The following is a 27643-nucleotide window of genomic DNA, read 5'->3' as shown; positions in this document are numbered from 1 at the left end:
GCCTGTTGTTGTTCCAAAAAGGCAGCAGAAGGTCATCATTTCGATCAAGCATGCTTAGTGAGTCACGGGACCTGATTGTGCTGTTCCATCCCAGTTGCTATCGAGGATAACATTGAGGTTACTGATTAGAGTTTAATATAACTGTTTGCCTTGTCGAGCATGTCCTGCAGACATGGAGGCAAAAATGTCTGTGTCTGCCTCTGCTAATGTGTAAACTTGCACAGCAATGACTCTGGCATGCTTGGTGTGGCATCTGGTGGTGATAGACATTTTTTAAATCGACCTGTTATTTCACATTCAAAGGGTATGGGGTGAAAGCAGGAACATGGCACTGAACAGCAAAAAATAACAAAATCGGTAAACCCCAGTGAAGAAGGTGCAGCACATCATAAGATTATCATGTACTGGATGAAAGTCAAAAAAAGTCTAATCTTTGAACCCAGTTTTCAGTCAAATCACTGTAAAACCAGACTCTTATATTTCACCCACTGTTCACACCTATGTTTTCAAGGAGCATTTCATGATTCAGCAGAAGCTCTAGATTGTCTTTTTTTTCCCCAAAATGGCCCAAGCGTGTATTCAGACTGATCTGATCTGTTCAATTTTCATCCTAAGTTGCATCACTAGTCTGGACATGAATGCCAGAAGAGATAAATTGTCACCTTTACGTTAATGATGTATTATAGACCAATCGGCAGAAAATGAATGATCAGGTTTTCTACTTTGTAAGCACTATTCAGTGACACCATTGGGTGTGTGATCTTTAAATTGGAGCATATTCAATTTGGTTGTCCTGCTCTGTCATTCCCAGCACACTCGAATGGTTGTTGACTATTCTCAGATATGGTACTGAAAATTACCTTGACATGTTTGCAACTATTCTCTGGTACAGTATGCCTCAAAGGAACACCATCACCAACAAGCAGCGTATGCTGTGCTATACTGTATCTGTCTGTTTGAGGGAAATTTGGATGGGTTAAATGCACTATCATTCAAGAAATTTTCACAAACTTGTATAAAGATTTAACATGAAATCTAATTTCAAAACTGTTATTGAAAATAAATTGGCATGATCGGTCTTAATATTAAATTTTGAGGTTCTAGTTTTACCTCCGTCTTTTACAAGCAAAATACTAAGGATGAAGGAAGTCTGAAATAAAAACAAAATGCTGAAGAAACTCAGCAGGTCTGTCAGCATCTGTGGAGTGAGAAACAATAACATTTCAAGTCCAGTATGAGTTTTCAGCTATTGTGAAGAAGAGTCATGTTGAACTTGAAACTATTAATTGTTTCCTTCTCCAAAGGTTCTGCCAGACCAGCTGAGCTTTCCAAGTGGTTACTGTATTTATATCTTAGTCTAAGTTGGGTTTTGGTCCAGCTTGCACAAATGTGAAAGCATTAAATCAGCTACTCTTTTCTTTGGTTCTTAATAATTGTTGTTTGTCACATTTCAGTACTTTTTTTTTATTTTAGGCATTTGTGGAAAATAATCCAGTTATTAGGTGGTGTCCCACTCCTGGTTGTGAAAGAGCTGTTAGATTAACCTGTCAAAGATCAGGTTCTACAATGGACCAACTGAGCTTTCCTCTACTAAGTGCACCAGCAGTGGATTGTGGAAAAGGACACCTCTTCTGTTGGTTAGTGCACAGAATTTTAAGTTGCAGATGTTTAAAAATTATTTGGTGATTAATTTCTATAGTCTTTTCTATTTTCAGGCATTATAAGAAGTCGCCAGGTGGTTATTTGCGATTTCTTAGGATGTACAATATACTCTTCCATGATCGTTTGTATTATTTTATTGAACACAACATACCTTACATCAATTGGATCCCAGAATATAATTCGTGATTCTTTCAGCATCAGAGTGCATCAACCCACTATGCTCATGTGATATAATCATTGCTAATCAATTCATATTGTGCCTGACCTGTTGAATTTGTAATTAATGAAATTAAATTCCATTTATTACATGGAGTACTCAGCTTTTTACTGTAAAGATCCAATTTTATCACATCTTGTTAATTTTGACAATTGGTTAATTAAATCTGGAGGATAGATCCACTGAAAAATTTGCAATATGGCCATAATAATTTCCTGTTCATCTCTGCTTTAGTCAGATTTTCCTTGCTGTCGTGTTTCTCATTTTGCCCCACAGTTCTTGTTGCTCAGTGGGTCAGCCATGCTGCAGAAGAAGATGGTATAATGTTAGCAATTATGTATAATTAATAAAAATGTTAAGTCTGCACAGACTTACTGTCAATAAACCTTTGCAACCTATTTGCAAAATTTCTTTTCCTGTTTTGACCTGTTTGTGCAGAAAATGATATATGCATAATTATAACACTAGTTATATAAAGTTGTCATAATGTACCCTTAAATATTGTTCTAATCAATATTTGAATAACAAAAGTTCTTTACTACTAAATAGCCTCTGAATTTTAACTCATCAAGGCTTCCTGTTCCTAACATTACTGCATCTTTCTCTAATTAATATTTCTGCCCTACCTCCATTTTTATTTGCCTATTTCTCTCAATAATAAGTATTCTTAAATAATAATCACCCAAATCTCACCTTTTAAAGCCACTTTTCCATCATAGCCCTTACATGTTCCTATCAAGCTAGTCGCACTTGCAACTTACCAATCTTATTCATCAAGCATTATTCACTTGCCTATTTACGTCCATGAATTGTAAACTTTTATTTGTTTTCCTTATTTTTTCTGTTTGTTCCTAGCTAATGCAGCACTATTCTTTTCGTACACTAATCAAAGTGTTTGCTTTATGCCACCTTTTTCCCCTCTCGTAATGTGTCCTAGTGCTATCCTTTTCCAACTTAGTTTAATCACTCCCAACTCACAAGTGAACCTGACGAGGAGCACCACAGGTTCCAGTCCTGTTGAGGTGTAATTTGTCCCTCATCAACCTAGAACTGATCCCAATATTCCAAGAATCTGAAACCTTCAATCTTGTACAGTACTTCAAACAAATGATCCTTCCTATCCTCACAAGCTGCCATCTTTATTCCAGTCCATATCTGTCTCCCTCAGGTGCTTCTCATGCATGATGTCTTGCTGTCTGGAATTTCTTCTCTGAGGGCTAGGGCCTTTGGAATTCCTTGCCACACAGAGTTGTGAGGGCAGGGTCCTTGTGTATATTTAAGGCTAAGATAGATTCTTGATCAATAGGGGAATCAATGGATAGGGAGAAAGAACAATGAAGTGGTAACGAATCAGTCATGAATGATAGAACAGGCTCAAAGGGCCAAAAGGCCAACTCATGTATCTTATGGCCTCACAAGCTCGCTTTTACTTAATCTATATTTGTAGGTGGAATGTAACATGAAACAATGGGAGGTTGTGTTCTTTGGCAGGAAGAATAGAGAAGCTGAATATTACATAAATGGGAGAAGACTCTAAAAAGCTGCAGCACAACGGATTTTGGGGGTTCTTGTGCATGAATCATGAAGGAACTGAAGGCATTGGTGCTAAGTTTACAGATGACCCAAAGATGAGTAGAGGGACACTTGGTATTGAAGAAGTAGAGTGACTGCAGAAGGGCTTTGACGGACTAGGCAAGTGGGAAAAGAAGTGACACATGGAATATAATGTGGGAAAAAGTAAGATTATGCACTTTGGTAGGAAGAATAGAGGTGTATAATATTTTCTAAACTAAGAAAGGCTTCAGAAATCTGAAACACAAAGGGAGTTGGGGGCACCAGTTTAAGATTTTCTTAAGGTTAACATTCAGTTTCACTTGGGAGTTAGGAAGACAAATGCAACGTTGGCATTCATTTCAAGAGGGCTAAAATACAAGAGAAAAGATGTACTGCTGAGACTGTATAAGGCTCTCGTCAGACCACATTTGGAATATTGTGTGAGCAGTTCTGGGCTGTATATCTGAAGAAAGATGTGCTGGCATTGGAGGAGGTGCAGAGAAGGTTTGTAAGAATGATTTGGGGATGAAGGACTTGTCATAAGACAAACGGTTGAGGACTTTGGGTCTGTACTCGATGGAGTTTAGAAGGATGAGGTGTGGGGGAGGAATCTGATTGAAACTTACCGAATACTGAGAGGCCTGGATAGAGTGAATGTGGAGAAGATGTTTCCACTAGTAGGAAAGGCTAGGACCCGGGGACACAACTTTAGATTGAAGGGATGACCTTTTAGAACTGAGATGAGGAGGAATTTCTTCAACTGAAGGGTGTTGACTCTGGAACTTATTGCCACAGAGGGCTATGGGAGCCTTATCATTGAGTGTATTTAAGAGGTTCTTGATTTAGTAAGGGGATCAAGGGTTGCAAGGAGGAGTTCAGAGCTGGTTGAGAAATATACTAGCCAACATTGAATGGCGGAGCAGACTCAATGGACTGAATGGCCTAATTTTGCTCTGATACTTTATAATCTTGTGGAATCATAAAAAGCTGACAGTAAGTTCATTGGACAATATGAAAGGAAAATTTTCTTTACTTCCCTATCAAGAAATTGTCTAAAGAAAATAGAACATCAAAATTGGAATGCCTTGCTTAAACATTACAGGGCAGTAGTTAGGTCATACCTGGAATCTTGTGAACAGTTTCAGTACCCTTATCTAAGGAAGGTTGCACTGGCATCGGAAGTAATCCAGAGAAAAGGGTTCACTAGAGTCATAGAGATGCACAGCATGGAAACAGACCCTTCGGTCCAGCTTGTCCATGCTGACCAGATATCCCAACCTAATCTAGTCCCACTTGCCAGCAGCCAGCCAATATCCCTCCAAACCTTTCCTAATTCATATTCCCATCCAAATGCCTTTTAAATGATGCAATTGTACGACCTCCAACACTTCCTCTGGCAGCTCATTCCATACACGTACCACCCTCTGCATGAAAATGATGTCCCTTAGGTCTCTTTCCCCTCTCACCCTAAATCTATGGCCTCTTGTTCTGGACTTCCCCACCCCAGGGAAAAGACTCTGTCTATATATCCTATCCATGCCCCTCGTAATTTTATAAACCTCTATAAGGTCATCCCTCAACCTCTGATTCTCCAGGGAAAATAGCCCCAGTCTATTCAACCTCTCCCTTAGCTCAAATCCTCCAACCCTGGCAACATCCTTGGAAATCTTTTCTGAACCCTTTCAAATTTCATAACATCCTTCCAATAGGAAGGAGACCAGAATTGCACGCAATATTCCAAAAGTAGCCTAACCAATGTCCTGTACAGCTGCAACATGACCTCCCAACTCCTGTGCTCTGACCAATAAAGGAAAACATACCAAACGCCACCTTCACTATCCTATCTACCTGCAATTCAAGGAGCTATGAACCTGCACTCCAAGGACTCTTGGTTCAGCGACACTCCTGAGGACATTGCCATTAAGTGTATAAGTCCTGCTAAGATTTGCTTTCCCAAAATGCAGCACCTCGCATTCATCTAAATTAAGCTCCATCTGCCACTCCTCAGCCCATTGGCCCATCTGATCAAGATCCCGTTGTAATATGAGGTAACCTTCTTTGCTGTCCACTGCACTTCCAGCTTTGGAGGCACCAGCAAACTTACTAACTGTACCTCTTATGCTCACATCCAAATAATTTCTTTAAATGACAAAAAGTTGTGGACCCAGCACCAATCCTTGTGGCACTCCACTGGTCACAAGCCTCCAGTCTGAAATACAACCAGCCACCACCGCCTTCTACCTTTTGAGCCAATTCTGTATCCAAATGGCTAGTTCTCCCTGTATTCCGTGGCACCACGGTAGCCAACCAGTCATCCCAGGGATCATCATCTTTAGAGGAGGTTGAGTATGTTGGACCTGTATTTGTTGGAGCGGAGGTTGAGCGGAGACTGTCTTGAAACACAAAAAGATTCTCACAGGGCTTGGTTGTGTAAAAACTGAAATGTTATTTCCCTTTATGGGAGAGGGGAACAAGAGGGCATAATCTCCGAGTAAAGGATCACCCAATTAGGACACCGATGATGAATTCCTCCTCTGAAAGTAGGAAGTCTTTGGAATTCATTACTGCAAAGGGCTGTTGAGACTGTATCATTAAATATACCCAGAGTTGGGAGGTCTACATTTTTTTCGTTTGTAAGGGAATCAATGCTTATTGGAAAAGATAGGAAAATGTAATCAGCCACAATCTCATTGAATGGTAGAGCAGACCCACTGGATTGCATGATCTACTTTGACTCCTGTCTTTTGGACCATTCAGTTGCTCTTCTCTATGCTAATGCAAGTCAGAATTGACCTGATGTATTGATTCAGTGAACCCTCATTTTTGGTGCACTTCCATAATACAACACAGCTCTGCATCATTGGCTGGCCGATATCTTAATTGTTTTTTGTTCCAAATCAATTAATTACTTTGGAAACATTTCTTCCAACTGAGGCTTTTTCGGATACTAATGTATTATTTCTCTTAGGGAGTGTCTCGGAGAAGCCCACGAACCCTGTGATTGTCCAACGTGGAAAAGCTGGCTACAGAAAATTACAGAAATGAAACCAGAAGAACGTAAGACTCGCTTCACATTCTTGTCTGATTCTTTAAAGTCTTTTTTGCATTTTTGTAGTCTGTGACATTACCAAAATTTGAACATTTCACCAATGTGCCTTTCAGTCTATTCCTAACCATTAACCTCATCTGAGTTTTCTCTTGTTAGATTTCTCATTCCTTTCCCACTCCCAAATTTCTTATGATTTGTTGTATTTTTTGCTTTATTCAATCGCGGGATGAGGGCATGGTTGGCTCAGCAGCATTTATTGCCCATCCATAATTGTCCAGAAGGCAGTAAAGAATCACCTATGTTGCTGTAGGTCTAGAATCAGACCAAATAAGGATGGCAGTTTGCTTTTCAGCAAATTGACAATGGATTAATGGTCATCATCAGACTCTTAACTTTAGATTATTTCTATAAAATGAATTCAAATTGCACCATTTGCTGTGGTGGGATTCAAGCCCAAGTCCCCAGAACATTACCTCAGTCTCTGGGTTAACAGTCCAGTGACAATACCACTAGGCCATCGCCTCCCCTAAGCTCTTGTCATCTTTTTGTTCTGAGGGAAAGAAAAATAAGAAAATGCATGCCATAAGACGAAACTGGTTATTTTTACTGCAAAATTGTCTCTCTCCACCCTCCTCCCACACATATATTGATCAAAATTTTTCAGAATTGTGTACATCTGTTAAATTTCCTCCTCCATCTCGGTTTCTCTGGGAGAAGATTCCTGGTATTTTGTGTCTTCTCTCTATAGCTGCATATTTACATTCCGGATATCATCCTTTTGAATCTATAACATACACTCTTTCTGTAAAGGCTGTACTGTAGTGGGGTGGATCTATGCTACACGCTAGGACTTTCAGGATGCTTTGCCCACATGCAATTTTACTTCCAAAGGCAAGGTGCCGCTTTTTTTTTGTCCATCTGATTCCTTTTACTTTCAAAACCAACATTGACTGTAATTAAAGTTTTTAAAAAAAAAAGAACTGTGAATGCTGAAAATCTGAAACAAAAACAGAAATTGAGGGAGAAACTTGGCAGGTCTGGCAATACTCCTGGAAATGCATCCAGGGAAATTATTTGTGTGGAACTGAGAAATGAGAAAGGGATGATCACCTTATTGGGATTGTATTATAGACCCCCTAATAATCAGAGGGAAATTGAGAAACAAACGTATGGAGCTCTCAGCTGTCTGTAAGGTGGTTATGGTAGGGGATTTTAACTTTCCAAACATAGACTGGGACTGCCATTGTGTCAAGGGTTTAGATGGAGAGGAATTTCTTAAGTGTGTACAAAAAATTTTCTGATTCATTATGTGGATGTACCTACTAGAGAAAGTGCAAAACTTGGCCTACTCTTGGGAAATAAGGCAGGACAGGTGAGTGAGGTGTCAGTCGGGGAGCACTTTGGGGCCAGCGACCATTATTCTATTAGATTTAAAATAGTGATGGAAAAGGATAGACCAGATCTAAAAGTTGAAGTTCTAAATTGGAGAAAGGCCAATTTTGACGGTATTAGGCAAGAACCTTCGAAAGCTGACTGGGGACAGATGTTCACAGGTAATGGGAAGCCTTCAGAAATGAGTTAACGAGAATCCAGAGAAAGTATATTCCTGTTAGAGTGAAAGGAAAGGCTGGTAGGTATAGGGAATGCTGGTTAACTGAAGAAATTGAGGGTTTTGTTAAGAAAAAGAAGTAAGCATATGTAAAGTATAGACAGGATAGATGAAGTGAATCCTTAGAAGAGTATAAAGTCAATAGGAGTATACTTAAGAGGGAAATCAGGAGGGCAAAAAGGGGACATGAGATAGCTTTGGCAAGTAGAATTAAGGAGAATCCAAAGGGGTTTTTAGAAATACATTAAGGACAAAAGGAGAGATTAGGGGCCCTCAAAGTTCAGCAAGGAGGCCTTTGTGTGGAACCACAGAAAATAGGGGAGATACTAAACGAGTATTTTGCATCAGTATTTACTGTGGAAAAGGACATTAGATTAGATTACTTACAGTGTGGAAACAGGCCCTTTGGCCCAACAAGTCCACACCGACCCGCTGAAGCGTAACCCACCCAGATCCATTCCCCTACATTTACCCCTCCACCTAACACTCCGGGCAATTTAGCATGGCCAATTCGCCTAACCTGCACATTGTTTTGGATTTTGGGAGGAAACCGGAGCACCCGGAGGAGACCCACGCAGACACGGGGAGAATGTACAAACTCCACACAGACAGTCGCCTGAGGCGGGAATTGAACCCGGGTCTCTGGCGCTGTGAGGCAACAGTGCTAACCACTGTGCCACCATGCCGCCCACTAAGATGGAAGATATAGACTGTAGGGAAATAGATGGTGACATCTTGCAAAATGTCCAGATTACAGAGGAGGAAGTGTTGGATGTCTTGAAACGGGTAAAGGTGGATAAATCCCCAGGACCTGATCAGATGTACCCTAGAACTCTGTGAGGAGCTAGAGATGTGATTGCTGGGCCTCTTGCTGAGATATTTGTATCATCGATAGTGACAGGTGAGGTGCCGGAAGACTGGAGGTTGGCTACCGTGGTGTCATTGTTTAAGAAGGGTGGTAAAGACAAGCCAGGGAACTATAGACCAATGAGCCTGATGTCGGAGGTGGGCAAGTTGTTGGAGGGAATCTTGAGGGACAGGATCTTACATGTATTTGGAAAGGCAAGGACTAATTAGGGATGGTTAACATGGCTTTGTGCATGGGAAATCATGTCTCACAAACTTGATTGAGTTTTTTGAAGAAGTAACAAAGAGGATTGTTGAGGGCAGAGCAGTAGATGTGATCTACATGGACTTCAGTAAGGCGTTCAACAAGGTTCCCCATGGGAGAATGATTAGCAAGGTTAGATCTCATGGAATACAGGGAGAACTAGCCATTTGGATACAGAATTGGCTCAAAGGTAGAAGACAGAGGTGGTGGTGGAGGGTTGTGTTTCAGACTGGAGGCCTGTGACCAGTGGAGTGCCATAAAGATCGGTGCTGGGTCCTCTACTTTTTGACATTTACATAAATGATTTGGATGCAAGCATAAGTTAGTAAGTTTGCAGATGACACCAAAATTGGAGGTGAGGTGGACAGCGAAGAGGGTTACCTCAGATTACAACAGGATCTTGACCAGATGGGCCAATGGGCTGAGAAGTGGCAGATGGAGTTTAATTCAGATAAATGCGAGGTGCTGTATTTTGGAAAAGACAAATCTTAGTAGGACTTATACACTGAATGGTAAGGTCCTAGGGAGTGTTGCTGAACAAAGAGACCTTGGAGTGCAGATTCATATCTCCTTGAAAGTAGAGTGGCAGGTAGATAGGATCGTGAAGAAGGCGTTTGGTATGCTTTCTTTTATTGGTCAGACTACTGAGTACAGGAGTTGGGAGGTCATGTTGCAGCTGTACAAGACATTGGTTAGGCCAACGTTGGAATATTGCGTGCAATTCTGGTCTCCTTCCTATTGGAAAAATGTTGTAAAGCTTGAAAGGGTTCAGAAAAGGATGTTGCCAGGCTTGGAAGATTTGAGCTATAGGGAGAGGTTGACTAGGAGAGGCTAGGACTCTTTTCCCTGGAGTGACAGAGGCTGAGGGGTGACCTTATAGAAGTTTATAAAACAGGGGCATGGAGAGGGTAAATAGACAAAGTCTTTTCCCTGGGGTCGGGGAGTCCAGAACTAGAGGGCATAGGTTTAGGGTGAGAGGGGAAAAGATATAAAAGAGACCTAAGGGGCAATGTTTTCACACAGAAAACCTATGGGGCAACTTTTTACATGTATGGAATGAGCTGCCAGAGGATGTGGTGGAGGTTGGTACAATTGCAACACTTAAGAGGCATTTGGATGGGTTATATGGATAGGAAGGGTTTGGATGGATATGGGCCGGGTGCTGGCAGGTGGGACTAGATTGGGTTGGGATATCTGGTCGGTGTGGACGGGTTGGACCAAAGGGTCTGTTTCCATGCTGTACATCTCTATGATTCTATGTGTGGAGAGAAAACAGAGTTAATATTTCAGGTGCAGTGATCCTTCTCCAGAACTGTTAGTAGCTAGCACGAGGTGGTTCACATGCTGGGGACAGTGCTGGGTCAATGGAGTAGTGGGTGAGGTGAAGGTGGGGAGTAAGCAAATAGGTGGAGATAAAGCCCAGAGGGAGAAAAAGACACTTAGACAGGCAAAGGGTGGATAAAGGTAAGCTAGGAACAAAGAAAAGCTGATAACTGGAACCATAAAGTAGTGAAAATTGGTTGGTTGTGCTGAAAGCAGCCCATGTCATGACAGGGCCTAAGATATAGGGATGGGTAAAGGGCATTGAGGGAAGTTTTGAGGTTCTAGAACTCATCCTGAAGGCTGCAGGGTCCTAAAGCAGGCAAAACAAATGCTATTTTTCCAGTTTGCACTGTCTTCCTGCAGTATTGCAGTAGGCCTGAGATGGAATTATTGGCCAGGAAGCAGTGGTGTGTTGAAGTGGCAGGCAACTGGAAGCTTGGGGTCATTGTTGCCAGTGGAATGTAGGTGTTTGCAAAGCCCCTGCCCCATCCTCAGCATATAGACCACCTTTTCCTGAAGAAGGGTCACTCACCTCCAAACATTAACTTTGATTTTACTCCACAGATGCTGCCAGACCTGCTAAGTTTCTCAAACAATTTGTTTTTGTTGATTGGAACTAACTTGTTGCCAAACGTCTGTCAATGTTGCAAGCTCAGCAAACACATGACAATCGTCTGTGTGAATTCGAAAGTAATCATTCCTGTGTGCTTTCTGTCACTTTTCCATGACAGTATAATTGAAATTGGGAAACAAGCCTGTGTACTTGACCGCTAAAGCAATGCACATTGAACATTGCCTGTAAAGAAAGCAATATGTGTAATTTGTAGCTTTTCACAATGTTGAATTTTTAAAGTGGTTGGAAATAATTTAAGTTGATAGCAAAATAAAACCAGTTCACCATCTTCTGTAATGCTAACAGTTGCTGGTGTAAATGAAGCTTTTGAAGATGCTGCCAATTGTCTTTGGTTGCTGTCGAACTCTAAACCATGCGCCAACTGCAAATCTCCAATTCAAAAGAATGAGGGCTGTAATCACATGCAATGTGCCAAGGTGAGTATTGTAAACTGACTATCCAGAGAGAGAGATTGCTAAACTACTTGAAATCAATGTTTTACTAATTGTGTATGGAGCAAATTTGTGATATATTAACACTATTATATAAATGATGATACCCGGGTTTATTGTGGAATTATGTATTTCTGTAATCTATTTGGTGAGGTACAATTGTCATGTTATATTTAATTTGAAGCACCGGTTCCTAACATTAACATTTTGCAGCAGGAATAATTAACATAATTAGACAAATAAGCAAATCCTTCCTAATTTCTGGCATCTAATGCTCATTAACCTTGTCCAGAAAAAAGGTTGTACTCACTGTTTTTATCTTCTTTTGCTGTCACTTCGCTTTGTTTTCAGAAATACTGCTACCTCCATTTTTTATTCCAAGTATAGAAGACTTAAGTAATTGCATTTCTTAGTATTTGTGACTTTTACTTTACATACTGTCTCTTGGGGTTTAACACTGTTACAGACTCTCAAATTCATCAAGTTCCAAATAGGCTGTGAACAGATTCTGGAATACATCTTCCTAAACTTAGTGGGCATCTGTCCTTGATGCAACAGTATGTTGGAGAATAGGATCATAGTTCGATGGCCTTTCCTATACTTACCTGGGAATGCAGAAATTTTTGGATACCCTTAGCTAAGCTAACATTATTATTGACCGTATAATGAGACCTGTTTAGCGACCATAAAATACTTTTGTGTGGACACAGTCATCATGATTGAGTTATGTTATCTTTCAATATATCATTTATTCTATGCAGTTATATTGAAATATATCCCAATAAAATTATCATAATTTTAAGAAAGAAGTGTACTTTAAAAGTGAACTGTTTGAATTGTGGACCTTAATATTGGCATCCAATGTTAGAGAACCCTAAAAACATAACAAATAGGAGGAGGAGCAGGCCATTTGGCGCCTCAAGCTTGCTACACCATTCAATATGATCATGCCTGATCAGTCAACTTCATACCCTGTTCCCACTTTCTCTCCATATCTTTTGATCCCTTTATAGACAATAGGTGCAGGAGTAGGCCATTTGGCCCTTCTCGCCAGCACCACCATTCATTATGATCATGGCTGATCATCCATAATCAGTATCCTGTTCCTGCCTTATCCCTATAACCCTTGGTTCCACTATCCTTAAGAGCTCTCTCCATCTCTTTCTTGACAGTATCCAGAGACTTGGTCTCCACTGCCTTCTGGGGCAGAGCATTCCAGCTGCGGTCCCAGCACCAAACCTTGTGGTATCCCACTGGTCACTGCCTGCCATTCCGAAAAGGGCCTATTTATCACAACTCTTTACTTCGTGTCAGCCAGCCAATTTTCAATTCATGTCAGCATTTTGCCCCCAATACCGTGTGCCCTAATTTTACTCACTAATCTCATATGTGGGACTTTATCAAAGCCTTTCTGAAAGTCCAGGTACACTACATCCACTGGTTCTCCCTTGTCCATCTTCATAGTTACATCCTCAAAAAATTCCAGAAGATTAGTCAAGCACGATTTCCCCTTTGTAAATCCATGCTGATTGACCTATCCTGTTACTGCTATCCAAATGAGTCATAATTTCATCTTTTATAATTACCCCAGCATCTTTCCCACCACTGACGTCAGGCTAACCAGTCTATAATTCCCTGTTTTCTCCCTTCCTCCTTTCTCGAAATGTGGGACAACATTAGTCACCTTCCAATCTGCAGAAACTGTTCCTGAATCCTATAGAACATTAGAAAATGATTACCAATGCGGGATTACCAGTGCGTCCACGATTTCTAGAGCCACCTCCTGAAGTACCCTAGGATGCAGACCATCAGGTCCCGGGGATTTATTAGCCTTCAGACCTAACAGTTTATCCAACACCATTTCCTGCCTAATATAAATTCTCTTCAGTTCATCCATTACCCTAGGTCCTCCAGCCACTATTACATCTGGGAGATGGCTTGTAGCTTCCCCAGTGAAGACAGATCCAAAGTACCTATTCAACTCTAATGCCATTTCCTTGTTCCCCATAATAAATTCATCCATTTCTGTTTTCATAAGCCCATTTCAACTCAACTTTTTTTTCTTTTCACATGCCTTAAAAAAAGGTTTTACTACCCTCCTTTATATTTTTGACCAGTGTGCCTTTATACCTCATTGTTTTCCTCTGTGTATTGCCTTTTTAGTTATCCTCTGTTGCCGTTTAAAAGTTTCCCAATCCTCCGGCTTCCCACTTATCTTTGCTATGTTATGCTTCTTCTTTTTTAACTTTATACAGTCCTTAACTTCCCTCATCAGCCACGGCTGCCCCTGCCTCTCCTTAGGAAGATTTCTTCCTCTTTGGAAAAAATCGATCCTGCACCTTCTGCATTGTCTCCAGAAATACCTGCCATTAGTTGTTCCACTGCCATCCCTGCTAGGGTATTGAACCATTGAACTTTGGCCAGCTCCTCCATCATAGCTCCATAGTTCCCTTTGTTCAACTGCAATACTGACTGCTGATTCTCCCTTCTCCCTCTCAAATTGCAGATTAAAATTGATCATATTATGGTCACTACCTCCTTATGGCTCCTTTACTTTGAGGTCCCTGATCAAATCCGGTTTGTTGCACAACACCAGATCTGGAATTGCCTTCTCCCTGGTAGGCTCCAGTACAAACTGTTCTAAGAATCCATCTCGGAGGCACTCCACAAACTCCCTTTCTTGAGGTCCAATGCCATCATGATTCTCCCAGTCTACCTACATGTTGAAATCCCCCATTACAACTGTAGTAATTCCTTTGTGACAGGCCAATTTCAACTCCTTATTCAACTTACACCCTACATTCAGACTACTGTTTGGGGGCCTGTAGATAACTCCCTTTAGTGTCTTCCTACCCTTAGAACTTCTCAGCTCTATCCATACTGATTCTACATCTCCTGAGTCTATGCCCCCGCCCCCTGCAAGGGACAAAATATCATTCCTCACCATCAGGGCTACCCATCCCCTCTGCCCGTCAGTCTGTCCTTTCGATAGCATGTATAGCCTTGAATATTCATTTCCCAGGCCCTGTCCACTTGAAGCCACATCTCAGTTATCTCCACAACATCATGCCTGTCAATTTCCAACTGACCCTCAAGCTCATCCACCTTATTTCTTATGTTTCTGCATTCATATATAATATTTTTAATTTGTTTCTCCCCTCACCCTTCCTATCAATCCCTAATTCACTTAACCATACTGTATGATCCCTTCTTGAGTTTTCTGCTCCATTGATTCTGTTGTCTTTCTTAACTTCTCTTATTCTCACTTTCCCTTTAACTTCCTCAAATTTCCAGTTTGTCCCCTCCCCCCCACTATTTAGTTTCAACACACCTGTGTTGCAGTGGCAAACCTGCCTGCCAGAATGCTGGTCCCCTACGTATTAAGGTGCAACCTGTCCCTCTTGTATAATTTATCCTTACCCTAAGATTTAGGTTGAAGAACTATACTAAATCCTTCTTGAAAATATTCAATGTTTTCAATTCAATTCAAACACTTTCTCAAGCAGAGAATTCCACAGAAATTTCTACTCACTTGCCTTAAATGACCTACTCTGTATGCTGAGACTGTGACAGATTGGTTCTGGACTCTCTGATCATTGGAAGCATCCTTTCTGGGTTTCTCCTGTCGAGTCCTGTTAGAGAAGTATAGGTTAATATGAGCCCCTCTTCCCCTAAACACCAAGGAATATAATCCTTACCAGTTCAACCTGTCCTCGTACATCAGTCTTTCCATCCATGGAATCCATCTGGTCAACCTTCACTGCACTCACTCTATAGCAAAAACATTGTCTTCCAGGTGAGACCAAAATTGTACATGGCAGATCAGGTGTGGTCTCACCAAGGCCCTATACAGATTGCAACAAGATATGCCTGCTGCTGTACTGAAGTCCTGTCACTTTGAAGGCCAGCATACCATTTACCACCTTCACTGTATGTTTTCAGTGAGTAGTGTGAAAGGACATCCATGCCTTTATGAACCTGCCATTTCCCAATTTATCATCATTCAGCTAATCTGCCTTAATATTTTTGTTACTAAAGGTGGATAGCCTTGCATTTATCTATATTATCATGCATTTGCCTATTCACTCAACTTACCCAAATCACACTGAAACATGTCTGCATCCTCCACAGTGCAAATATGACTTTTGCTGGATATGTTTGGAAGAATGGAAGAAGCACAGCTCGTCCACTGGAGGCTATTATAGATGCACTCGATATGAAGTAATCCAACAGGTTGAAGAACAGTCCAAGGAAATGACAGCTGAAGTAAGCATTTTTTTGGAAGTGAAATTAATAAGTTGATGTTTTCAGGTTTTTGTGGTTTGTTCTTGTCTTCTATGCTTTTTAGCTTTTTTTGCTTTTTTTTAAAACCTCGTTGTATGATAAGTAAAAGCGGAGGTGGTTGGGTTGGTGTGAAGGAAGAAATTATGTTAATAGTTTTTCAACATAATGTGCTGGTCTAAAATGTGCTTTTTATAAAATGTCTCATGTAGACTTGTTTAGCTTGTATTTCTTCTCCCTTTGTAAATTTCTCTTGACTCCTGACTTGATGTAGAATATTTGTACAACTGCTTATCTCAGTCCTCCTTTTTTGAGTAAATATTGTGTATTTATATCCATTGATTATTTTGTCGAGAAATATGCAGTTGGCAAATCTGTCTTCTGTTTCAGGCTGAGAAAAAGCACAAGAAATTTCAGGAACTTGACAGATTTATGCACTACTACACAAGGTTTAAAAATCACGAGCATAGTTATAAGGTATGTTACGGCAGGAGTATTTGTCATTTAATACTGCCAACTTTGAATCAAATAAAAATCAGCCCTTTTTGTCTTTTAGTTAGAGCAACGCCTTCTGAAAACTGCCAAAGAAAAGATGGAACAACTGAGCAGAGCTCTGAAGGGAGGTAGGTGATAAAACCAATAATTAATATACTCTGAAGAGATTAGTGCTATTGTTTTATGGCAGGTGCACTGATATACAGAAGTTTGGAAAACAGCCTGGAGTTACAAAGCAGGTTGTTTTCTTTTATAACATTTTACAGAAGGCATTTTGACTCCTAAGGCCTGGGCAACTTTCTGAAAGAACTATTGTTCTTGCTTTTTCTTCAAGGTCTTTAGATAGTACCAATGTCCTGCCTGTGAAAACTTGCTTCCTGTTGTTACATTTTATTGCTCTTTTGTGACCTTTTGTCATAGACATTCCTGTGGTTACTGAATAGAAACTGCGTATGTAAACTTGTCACACTGCAAGTGCATACTACTGTTGGTGTAGTACTTCAAATTTGAGTCATTCACTCCCCAGTCAGAGCTGCAGGAAAATTCATAAGTTCCAGTTGCCTCTGTTTCCTGTATCCAAAATTACTGCGTGTTTTGCTTTAGAGCACAAAATCTAGTGCAGACACAATGGGCTGAAAGACAGCCTTCTGCACCACAACAATTTGGTGATTCTGAGACCCAAGTATTTCTTTTAAAAAGTGATTACACATAATGGGGGTTATTTTGGAATTTGATTTGCATCTGTAGCCTACAATCCAATATTCTCTTTTTGTTAATCCTCCCTCATCTGCAGGCTGTATTTAATCTTGGCTTTCTTCTTGTATTACAGCAGATGATAGAACTTTAAAGAATATTTGTTTATGTTGAAGACTGTGAACGATTTTACTTCCACTTCTGTTTTTGATGGGTCATTTTGTGAACCAGCCATCCTCTGTGTCTTAAATAAAAACTCCTCCCTCTATTTTTTTCCACTTAACCCAGTTAGTGGCCACCTTAAATTTCTATCATGAATAGTGTGCGGCAGGGTGGCACAGTGGCTAGCACTGCTGCCTCACAGCGCCAGAGACCCGGGTTCAATTCCCACCTCAGGCGACTGACTGTGTGGAGTTTGCACGTTCTCCCTGTGTCTGCGTGGGTTTCCTCCGGGTGCTCCGGTTTCCTCCCACAGTCCAAAGATGTGCAGGTCAGGTGAATTGGCCATGCTAAATTGCCCGTAGTGTTAGGTAAGAGGTAAATGTAGGGGTATGGGTGGGTTGCGCTTCGGCGGGTCGGTGTGGACTTGTTGGGCCGAAGGGCCTGTTTCCACACTGTAATCTAATCTAATCTAGTGTTTATGACTTGCCAGAGTGAAAATAAATTGAAGTAAAAACAATGACTGCAGATGCTGAAAATCAAATACTGGATTAGTGGTGCTGGAAGAGCACAGCAGTTCAGGCAGCATCCAATGAGCAGCGAAATCAACGTTTCGGGCAAAAGCCCTTCACCAGGAACAAAGGCAGCGCTTCAGGCTCGCTGCCTTTGTTCCTGGTGAAGGGCTTTTGCCCGAAACGTCGATTTCGCTGCTCGTTGGATGCTGCCTGAAAATAAATTGAATCTATTTACCTTATTGAAGTCTTCAATATTTTTTTAACAGTTTCCAGAGGTTCTGTTAACTTGTGGTTTGATTGCAGTTTGGAAGCTCAATAGGAGGAGAAGTGGTCAGAATAATTTTTCAAGGGCTTCTCAAAATTTTCTTGAGAGTTGTCTTTATTCACGTCACATTTTATTAGCTGGTATGTTACATCATAACAATACTGTATTTGTGTTGATATGTAGGGTTTTTTGACTTGGGCAGGAGCAGATTTGGAATAGTTCATGCATATCCTCAAAAATAACACTCCTTCCATTAAATGTTAAGCCATAACACACACAGGAAATATTCATTCCCAAGATGCTACAGTATTTATGTTGCTGCAAAACTGAAAGCATGTCTGTAAAGCTGGATGCTTTAAACAAGGCAGTTACAGCTCGATCTACTGCAGCTCAGAATGCAATCTCAGATTTAAATTTAAAAATTGGCAGTGTTCATTTCAATAGGAATCGCTATAATTTTTCCAAGTTTAGTAACTCCTGAAGTATGCAACCTTCAACTAGAGATTTAACATTTGTTCACAAGGAATTCATTACCTTCTGTGATTTAAAGTTTTCTTGGAGCCCAGTTAACAGTGTTTTTCTTTATCGACATGGTAAAATTGTGTCTCTTTTCTCTCCCACCACCTCAAACACCCTCAAAGCCTCATTCTTTCCTATATATCCCTCAAGCAGCTGCTTCTTGCACCGCACCCCATTTGTAACCTTCCTGCATCCCCATTTGCTGTCTGCTAATCTCCCTTCCCACCTATTGCAGACTTTATTTCCCATACCTCTCACAGCTGCCTTCTCAATCCCACACACCTGTTGTAGCCATCTTTTGCCCCACTTCCCTTATGTTGGCAAATACATTTTTGAAGTGTGCACAGGATGGTTTTTAAGACTTGTGTTCAGGACCCAACAAATGAAAAGGCTATCCTAGATTTGGTATTGTGCAATGAGAAGAGGGTTAAAGACAAGAGGGTCCAAATGCCTTTTAAATGCTGCAATTGTACTAGCCTGCACCCCTTCCTCTGGCAGTCATTCCATACACACACCACCCTCCTGTGCGAAAAAATTGCCCCTTAGATCTCTTTTAAATCTTGCCCCTCTCACACTGAACCTATGCTCGCTAGTTCTGGACTCCCCCGCCCGAGGCAAAAGACTTTGTCTATTTATCTAATCCATGTCCCTCATGGTTTTATAAATCTCTATCAGGTCAGCTCTCAGCCTCCGATGCTCCAGGGAAAACAGCCCCAGCCTGTTCAATCTCTCCCTATAGCTCAAATCCTCCAAGCCTGGCAACATCCTTGTAAGTCTTTTCTGAATCCTTTCAAGTTTCACAACATCTTCCCAATAGGATAATCCAAAGCGTTTTTATAATATGTTAAGAGCAGAAGGGTAACTAGGGAGACAACTGGGCCCCTTAAAGTTCAGCAAGGCAGCCTATGTGTGGAGCCGCAGGAGATGGGGGAGGTACTAAAAGAGTAGTTTGCATCAACATTTACTGTGGACAAAGACATGGAAGATATAGAAGGTGGGGAAATAGATGGTGACATCTTGAAAAATGTCCATATTGCAGCACTGGAGGTGCTGGATGCCTTGAAATGCATAAAAGTAGATAAATCCCCAGGACCTGACCTCAGAACTTTGTGGGAAGCTAGGGAAGTGATTGCTGGGCCTCTTGCTGAGATATTTGTATCATCGATAGTCACAGGTGAGGTGCCAGAAGACTGGAGGTTGGCTAATGTGCTACCACTATTTAAGAAAGATGGTAAGGAAAAGTCAGGGGGCTATAGACCAGTGGGCAAGTTGTCGGAGGGAATCCTGAGGGACAGGATGTACATGTATTTAGAAAGGCAAGGACTGATTAGGGATAGTCAGCATGGTTTTGTGCATGGGGAGTCATGTCTCACAAACTTGATTGTGTTTTTTGAAGAAGTAGCAAAGAGGATTGATAAGGGCAGAATAGTGGACATGATATATTTGGCCTTCAGTAAGGCATTCATCAAGGTTCTCCATGGGAGACTGGTTAGCAAGGTTAGATCTCATGGAATACGGAGAACTAACCATTTGGATACAGAACTGGCTCAAAGGTAGAAGACAGAGGGTGGTAGTGGAGAGTTGCTTTTCAAGTTGGAGGCCTGTGACCAGTGGTGAGCCACAAGGATCGGTGCTGGGTCCACTACTTTTTGTCATTTATATAAATGATTTGTATGTGAACATAGGAGGTATAGTTATAACTTTGCAGTTGACATCAAAATCGTAGGTGTAGTGGACAGCAAAGAAGGTTACCTCTGATTACAACGAGACCATGATCAGATGGGCCAATGAACTGAGGAGTGGCAGATGGAGTTTTAATTTAGGTAAATGCGATGTGCTACATTTTGGAAAAGCAAATCAAAGCAAGACTTATATGCTTAATGATGTATGAATTAATTTAGTGGAGAATGATCGTTGCATCATTGGATAGAAAGTTAAGTGGTCCAATCTGAAGATCAGGTTTTTAAAACAAACATTCTTTCATGAGATCTGAGTGTCACTGGTAAGGCCAGAATTTGGTGTATGTTGCTGATTGCACTTGAGCTGAATGGTTTGATATGCCATTTCAGAACTAATCCCATTGTTATGGCTCTTGAGTTGCATATAGGCTAGATTGCCAGGATAACCTGTTTAATTACCAGAGAATTTTAAATGAGTTTCTACAACATTACTGAAACTAGCCTTACTGTGCAGATGTAATCATTGAATTTGAATTCTGCCAGCTGCCATGATGAGATTTGAACACATGTTTCCAGAGCGTTATTCTGGGCATCAGGCTTACTTATTCAGTGACATAATATTAAGCCACCAACTTTCCAACACAACTCTTGAGACTTATCTGCTGTCGTGCTGTTATTTGATCATAAAGCTTGTTTCTAGCATTCTTCCCCCCCTGAATGTATCCCACTCTTCCTCAGGAAACTCATCCAGCATCCATCTATCGCATCTATTACATTGTTAATTGTTCTTCTCGGTTACTTGCTGTCCACATCTTTTTTATCATTGCAACGTGATGTATTGACCTTTCCACTCAGTTCACATAATTTTTAATTATAGTTTCCATTCTTTCAAAATAAAAATTGGTTAACTCTACCATTTCCATGCTTCAGCCAAATACACATCAGTGCCACCAGATTCTCTTTAATTTTACATATCTTCAGCTTGGCAGCAAACCTTCCAGCAAAAAGCTTTTGAACAAAAACATGTACATAGCTGATGGAAATGTAGTGGATCTATGTGCTAATTTGCTCCACAACTCATCTTAAAAATAAATTCTTATAGATTTAAAGTTGCTTACTGCCTTATAAAGTTGCTGCCTTATGGTCTGCAATTCTGATTGAGAGGACTTTCGCACAGTCCTGAGTTTATAAACGTTGAAATTGTCATTCAGACTCTGGCTTTCTGGCATAACAAGTTTACGGTCTCTCCAATTATTGAATAGAAGGAAAATAGAAATGTCTCATCATGGGTTGTGTGACAATACTACGGCTTTATGAGGTGTGTTTTGTCTTTTTGTGAAGAAAGGTTGAGAGAGAGCTGAAGAGCAGTCTATTAAGCCACTAGAGTAAACCGTTTGTAAGGCCTTCAGTTTTTTTTTTGGAACAATAGAAGCAGCCTGAATGGGTAGGGTCAAGTTCCCACAGAACCAGGATTTTAGTTTTAGGTTTCAGTCGCAGTTGCTGGGGTCTTAAAGCTGAATGTTTATACCCTCGTGATTCTGTTCATACTGGACTGTAGAATTGCATGTGAGACTATCTATTTTACCAAATTTGCCTTTTGTCAAGGGTGTATTTATGGGATATTACTATATTGAGACAGTTATTGTTTAGTAGTTTAAATAATCAATTATTCTTTTAAGTTTTCGAGTAGACTTAAGTTATCCAATTCTTTCTTTCTTTCTTTCTTTTGTTGTATTTTAATTATAATGTATGAATCGTGTGTTTTAGTTCAAATATTGTAGTTTGACCAATCAAATTACATCTAGAATGCAACGTCTGTCACTTCCCTTTAAAATAATAAAAAGTTTCTTGGCTACCTTTAATATATTTTTTGAGGGGGTTCGATCTGGTCCATAACAGTTGGATTATCCACGTATAGAAATAATCACAGATTTGACTATGTTAAGAACATTACTGTGGATATTGGGCTTATCTTTGCTAGGAAGAAATCTAATCTGATTTTCTTGGTGCATTTTTGTTTATCAACCTCCAATGAGTCAGGACTCCAGATCTCTTTTTTTTTTGTTAAGGGTCTGTGTCTCCTGCTAGCAAGATTATATGCACTGCTCAATTTCGTCCAATTTAGCATGACTCCAGCGACATTGATCCCAGAAAGCCATGTCAGAGAGCAGACTCAATTCACTTTAAATGTCAGTAGCCCTGCTAAGATCTATGCAGCAGAATTTGCATCCAAGATCACTGAGTGAAGTGTGCTGCCCATAGTATGCATCTCTGTAACTGGGATTGGACTGAAAGTTAATGTAGCCAAAGCAACATGAGTTACAATCTGGGACTTGGAGCTGGAGCCATGAACAGATATGTTATGGAGCTGATTTAGTAGATAGATTGATTTGTTGTGCTGCATCACCAGATCTAACTGGGAGTAGTAATGGAGGCAAATTCTGTGAGAGAAAACTGAGATAGGCAAAAGTAAAAGCATTCTGCTCTCTGTGAGACTCCTCGCGTTACCTCAGTGTCAAAGAATGCACACTATTAGGTTTACCTCAGATCTTATAAATCAACATAAAACAATACAACAAAACTAAAAAAATGAAGTTCCCTATTTCCACACTCTGTGTTAATATTAACTTAGTCATAGAGTCATAGAGATGTACAGCGTGGAAACAGACCTTTCGGTCCAACCCGTCCATGCTGACCAGATATCCCAACCCAATCTAGTCCCACCTGCCAGCACCCAGCCCATATCCCTCCAAACCCTTCCTATTCGTATACCCATCCAAATGCCTCTTAAATGTTGCAGTTGTGCCAGCCTCCACCACTTCCTCTGGCAGGTCATTCCATACACGTACCACCCTCTGTGTGATGCCCTCCGATGTCCAGCGATACATGAATTCAAACAGCAAAAGTAGTGTCAGTTTCTTTCTCTCTCTCTCTCCTGCGCTGACCGCAACACGTATTTCCTTTGTCTACCTTCTCCCTTTTAAAACTGCTGCTGTTTTGAGGTTTTTTTTCCCCAAAGTTCCAAAACAATGCAACAGCATATAAATCAGTAATTGCTGCTCCTAGAATTTGAGGAAATCGCCTCCAGCACCTAAAATACCTGAAGAAAGGAGCAGCTGTAACAGCCAGATATTTTTCCTGTCCTCCATCTTGTATTACTCAGAATCCTTCTCCTAGAGCTGACTGTCTAATTTATCTTTCATTTGCTTGAATTTGTATACTCCAGCCCAAAAATCAGGGCTTATTGACTAGTTTGTTTATATTGAGGGCATGAAGGTTTGAACAAAGTGTTTTCTTGTATAATTGGCTCACTATTGAATACATCTTAAACTTAAGTACCAAGAATTATGAAGCTTGCTATACATGCAAATACTGGAAACATGGATTTAACCTTGTGATGTTGTCCCTGAGGCTCCAAACTGGACATATATGCAACCTCCAAGGGCAAACATTTGGAAAACCTGTCTCCCTGCAGTACCACTGTGACATAATTGTGACTTTTTACATTGTTCATCTAGAGCAATTTGTATTTTCCAAATAAATATCAAAACCTCCTTTACCAGGATCATACTTGATAGGAATTAAGTTCATTCTAGAGAAGGTAACTTCCCTGAGAACTAAGCAGTCCTTATTTTCTGTGTATGAAACAGGACTTAGTAATTAATTGGTTGAAAAGGAATTTTTTTAACATTTTGAAATGCTTTGGGGTAGTCCAGGAAGCTTGGAGGCAGCTTCTCCAGCTGTTTCATTTTTTTTTTTGTTTTGGAAAAATAACAGTAGATAATAAAGTATCATTCTTCACTGTGTAATATGTCTTGCTTTATCTTATCAGTTGAAGGAGGGTCCCCAGATACCACTTTTATTGAAGAAGCAGTACATGAACTTTTGAAAACCAGACGTATCTTGAAGTGCTCCTACCCTTATGGATTTTTTCTGGAACCTAAAAGCACAAAGAAAGAAATATTTGAGCTCATGCAGGTACTTTTGCCAAAAATCAATGATGTAGTATTAGGTTTTCTATTTGCTAAAAGTTTTTAATTAGTGTATTGATAAATATAGAACAGAGTACACAATGTGCTAGGAAACTTGTGTAATGCTAAGCTACCTAACTTCACTAAGCTTTCATCTATGTACAATAAGGTCCACTGGTTTTGAGTCAATATTTGAACTATGCAATGGCAACATTTTCTCATCATGGATTCACACCAACTGAACTAGCTAAAATAATGATATTTTAAAGTGGCTGGAGTTGGCCCCATTTGTAATTATTGGCAAAAACAAAGTAAAATACTGCAGGTGCTAGCAATTTGAAATAAAAGCAAAAAATACTGCAAGTCGTCAAAAGATCAATTAGTGCCTGTAGAGAGAAAAGAGTTAATTTCTCAAGTTTGATGAAGAGTCAGAGACCTGAAATAACACTTTCTCTCCACATGCTGCTTGATCTTTTGAGGACTTTCAGCATTGTGTTTTCAATCTCTGACCAACCGCAGTTTGTGGGATATTTCATGCCCCACGTGAAAGGATTTGTATCAGTAAAAGTCTGGTAGACCAAAATCTGAGTACTCCTTCCATGACCATATCTATTGTTATGCAGGCAATAGAGTAATTAGTTAAGTCACACCAGAAGACTATTGATTTATTGCTGCATACATAGAAAGTTCTTCAAGCTCAGTGCTAAACCAACCATTGTAGACATGCATGATTATACAGATCACAGCAGTGTCATTGCCCACTCTGCACAAGATTTGCAAAACACTCTTTCTCCAATTCTGCATACAGTACAAGAAGCTTGGTCGCTAGTTGAATCTTGCTGAAACAGAGCTACATCATCCACGCCTAGTCAGCAAAATATTTGATGTCATCTCCAAATTGAAGGAGAGGCATTGAAATATGTTGAGCACCTCCAATTTTTTGGCAGCCACCTCTGTTTGACCACCACAACCTCCAAAAGTGAGTCAAGAGTCATCCAGTATACAAAGCAGTTGTCACCATATTCTTTACTTAAGCCAATCCTCTGCTCTATCAGCGACAATTAGCAATAAAGAAATTCCACCAGCCCTGCCTCATTCGGGAGGATGTCAAACACACTTTTGTCTTTTTGCTATCAACTCCACCATCAAGCATAACTCCACAAACTTAACTTCAGTGGACTGGGCATTGTATCCAGATGCAGAAAAGTGTCTCTAAAGCTGTTTTATTTCTAAATTAAAATGGCCAGCATTGGATGATGGAGAAGAGAAAATGCTTCCTGGTCATGTTGAAGTGATCCCTGAAGCACAACAGCATTGACATTAGTGACTGGGAGAAACTTGTACCAATTAAGTAAATAAAAAAAGTCCAAAGATGTGCAGGTCAAGTGGATTGGCCATGCTAAATTGCTCATAGCATTAGGTGCATTACACAGAGGGAAATGGGCCTGGGTGGGTTACTGTTCGGAGAGTCGGTGTGGACTTGTTGGGCCAAAGGGCCTGTTTCCACACTGTGTAGAATCTAGTCTAATCTAATCTAATCTAATTAGCATCCTAGAGATATACAGCATGGAAACAAATCCTTTGGTCCAACATGCCCATGCCAACCCTACATCCTAAATTAATCTAGGCCCATTTGCCAGCACTCATCCCATATTTCTCTAAGCCCTTCCTGTTCATATACCCAGCCCAGATGCCTTTTAAATGTTGTAATTGTACCAGCCTTCACCATTTCCTCAGGCAGCTCATTCCACGCACACGTCACTCTCTACATGGAAAAAGTTGCTCCTTAGATCCCTTTTATATCTTGTCTCTCTCACCTTAAAGCTATGCTTGCTACTTCTAGACTCCCCCAACCCAGGGAAAAGACAGTGTCTATTTATCCTATCCATGCCCCTCATGATTTATAAACCTCTACAAGGTAATCCCTCAGCCTCTGACACTCCCAAGTCAGAGAACTCATTTTGAGATCCATCTACAAGTGACTTGGTTCCAGTCAATACATTAACATCTTTCTGTTGTTTTTGTAAAATGTCAGGTCATTACAACTTTAGTGACTGAAAAAAAATTTATTGAAATAATGTCTGATATAGTGTGATGGACTCATCAGGATTCTTACAAATCGTACCATTTCATTCAGCCAGTAAAGTCACTTCATTCATGTTCCTTTTTATGGATCAGGACACTTTTGAATCCTTGCTATCCATACAGAAAATCTAAGATCCAGCAGCAAATAGCTCGTTGTTCATCCACGAAACTTTCCTGTGCCAATACGTTGCATTTGGGTGATGTTGCAATTTAACATAATTTACACCCATTCTATTCAAACAGACAGACCTAGAGATGGTGACTGAAGATCTGGCTCAGAAAGTAAACCGCCCTTACCTCCGCACTCCTCGCCATAAAATTATCCGAGCGGCATGTCTCGTCCAACAGAAAAGACAAGAGTTCTTGGCCTCAGTGGCTCGTGGTGTTGCACCTGCGGACTCACCAGAAGTGCAGAGACGCAGGTACTTGCCCAGTTATACATTACTTTAATAGCCATTTGCATTACTATACAGAATAATTTAATACACCAAGATAAAATATCATGAAGAATTTAACTATTTTAAAGCAAAGCCTCTTAATTTAATGGCATGTTTTGCTCTGTTTGGCAACATTTACAGTAATTTAGGATTTTCTTAAGCATGCATTTTACTGTTTTTGCTGTTGAAAATGGTGCAGATCAGAATCATTAGCATTTTAGTGCTTTCCTTGCATGAAAACTATATCTACAAATTAGACTTCATTATTCATAAACATGCAAGTTCTGCATTTGGATAGGTACAAAGATCATTTTGCCCAATCCCAGGTTATCTCATCCTATTTTTCTGTTTATTAAAACTTTATAGACCATTTACCTGTGCCTGGCAAACCACATTGATCTCATGTACATACATTGTTGATATTTGAATTAACTCAGATGGTGTTCACAATCTATGAAACATAAAGTCGGAATCCATGGCACTTGTTCGAATGGGTTGAAACCACGATAGATTTTTTTTTTGCTGAGAAACATGTGAAGCTGAAATCTCATTTAAACAGTAGGGAGCTATAGCAAAACTGCACTCTTCGTCTCTGTGCAGAAACTGTAAAAGGGCACAAAAATGTAGAATACTGGTATGGTATATCACGTGGTGCAATCCCGAGACCACTATTATATAGTGATTAAATATAGGTACAGTCTTTGTCCATTTTTGCTTATTTAGGAAGGCTCTGTATTTTGGGTGCTTGGATTTCTTTCATTTCTATTTCAACAGAAGTAGAAAAATGTGAAATTACCATAAATTTCAGTCACCCCACTTAATTTAAACTATTTAATAATGGAAAGACATTCTGTTAAATTTAAGATTAGCACAGTGCTGTTAAATTACATGTTTCTTACTTCTGTAGTGTTAGCCCTGAATTATAAACTCAGTGCCACAGTAATTTACAAATAC

General features: G+C 40.2%; 1 protein-coding gene across 5 annotated transcripts in view; it reads left to right on the top strand.

Moving 5' to 3' along the window:
- The window catches only part of ankib1a (ankyrin repeat and IBR domain containing 1a), an 89027-nt gene that overhangs the window by 51668 nt on the left and 9716 nt on the right, over positions 1-27643 (top strand). For all 5 annotated transcript variants that reach the window (XM_072575772.1, XM_072575774.1, XM_072575769.1 and 2 more), the window contains exons 9-16: positions 1474-1637; positions 6402-6490; positions 11445-11575; positions 15722-15856; positions 16262-16348; positions 16428-16494; positions 24029-24174; positions 26496-26674. In XM_072575772.1, the coding sequence (XP_072431873.1) occupies positions 1474-1637; positions 6402-6490; positions 11445-11575; positions 15722-15856; positions 16262-16348; positions 16428-16494; positions 24029-24174; positions 26496-26674 (998 nt within the window). The remainder of the gene's footprint in view (positions 1-1473; positions 1638-6401; positions 6491-11444; positions 11576-15721; positions 15857-16261; positions 16349-16427; positions 16495-24028; positions 24175-26495; positions 26675-27643) is intronic.

The sequence above is a fragment of the Chiloscyllium punctatum genome, chromosome 8 (genome assembly GCF_047496795.1).
Source record: "Chiloscyllium punctatum isolate Juve2018m chromosome 8, sChiPun1.3, whole genome shotgun sequence".
NCBI classification, from domain to species: domain Eukaryota; kingdom Metazoa; phylum Chordata; class Chondrichthyes; order Orectolobiformes; family Hemiscylliidae; genus Chiloscyllium; species Chiloscyllium punctatum.
This window is presented reverse-complemented; position numbering and strand designations above follow the sequence as displayed.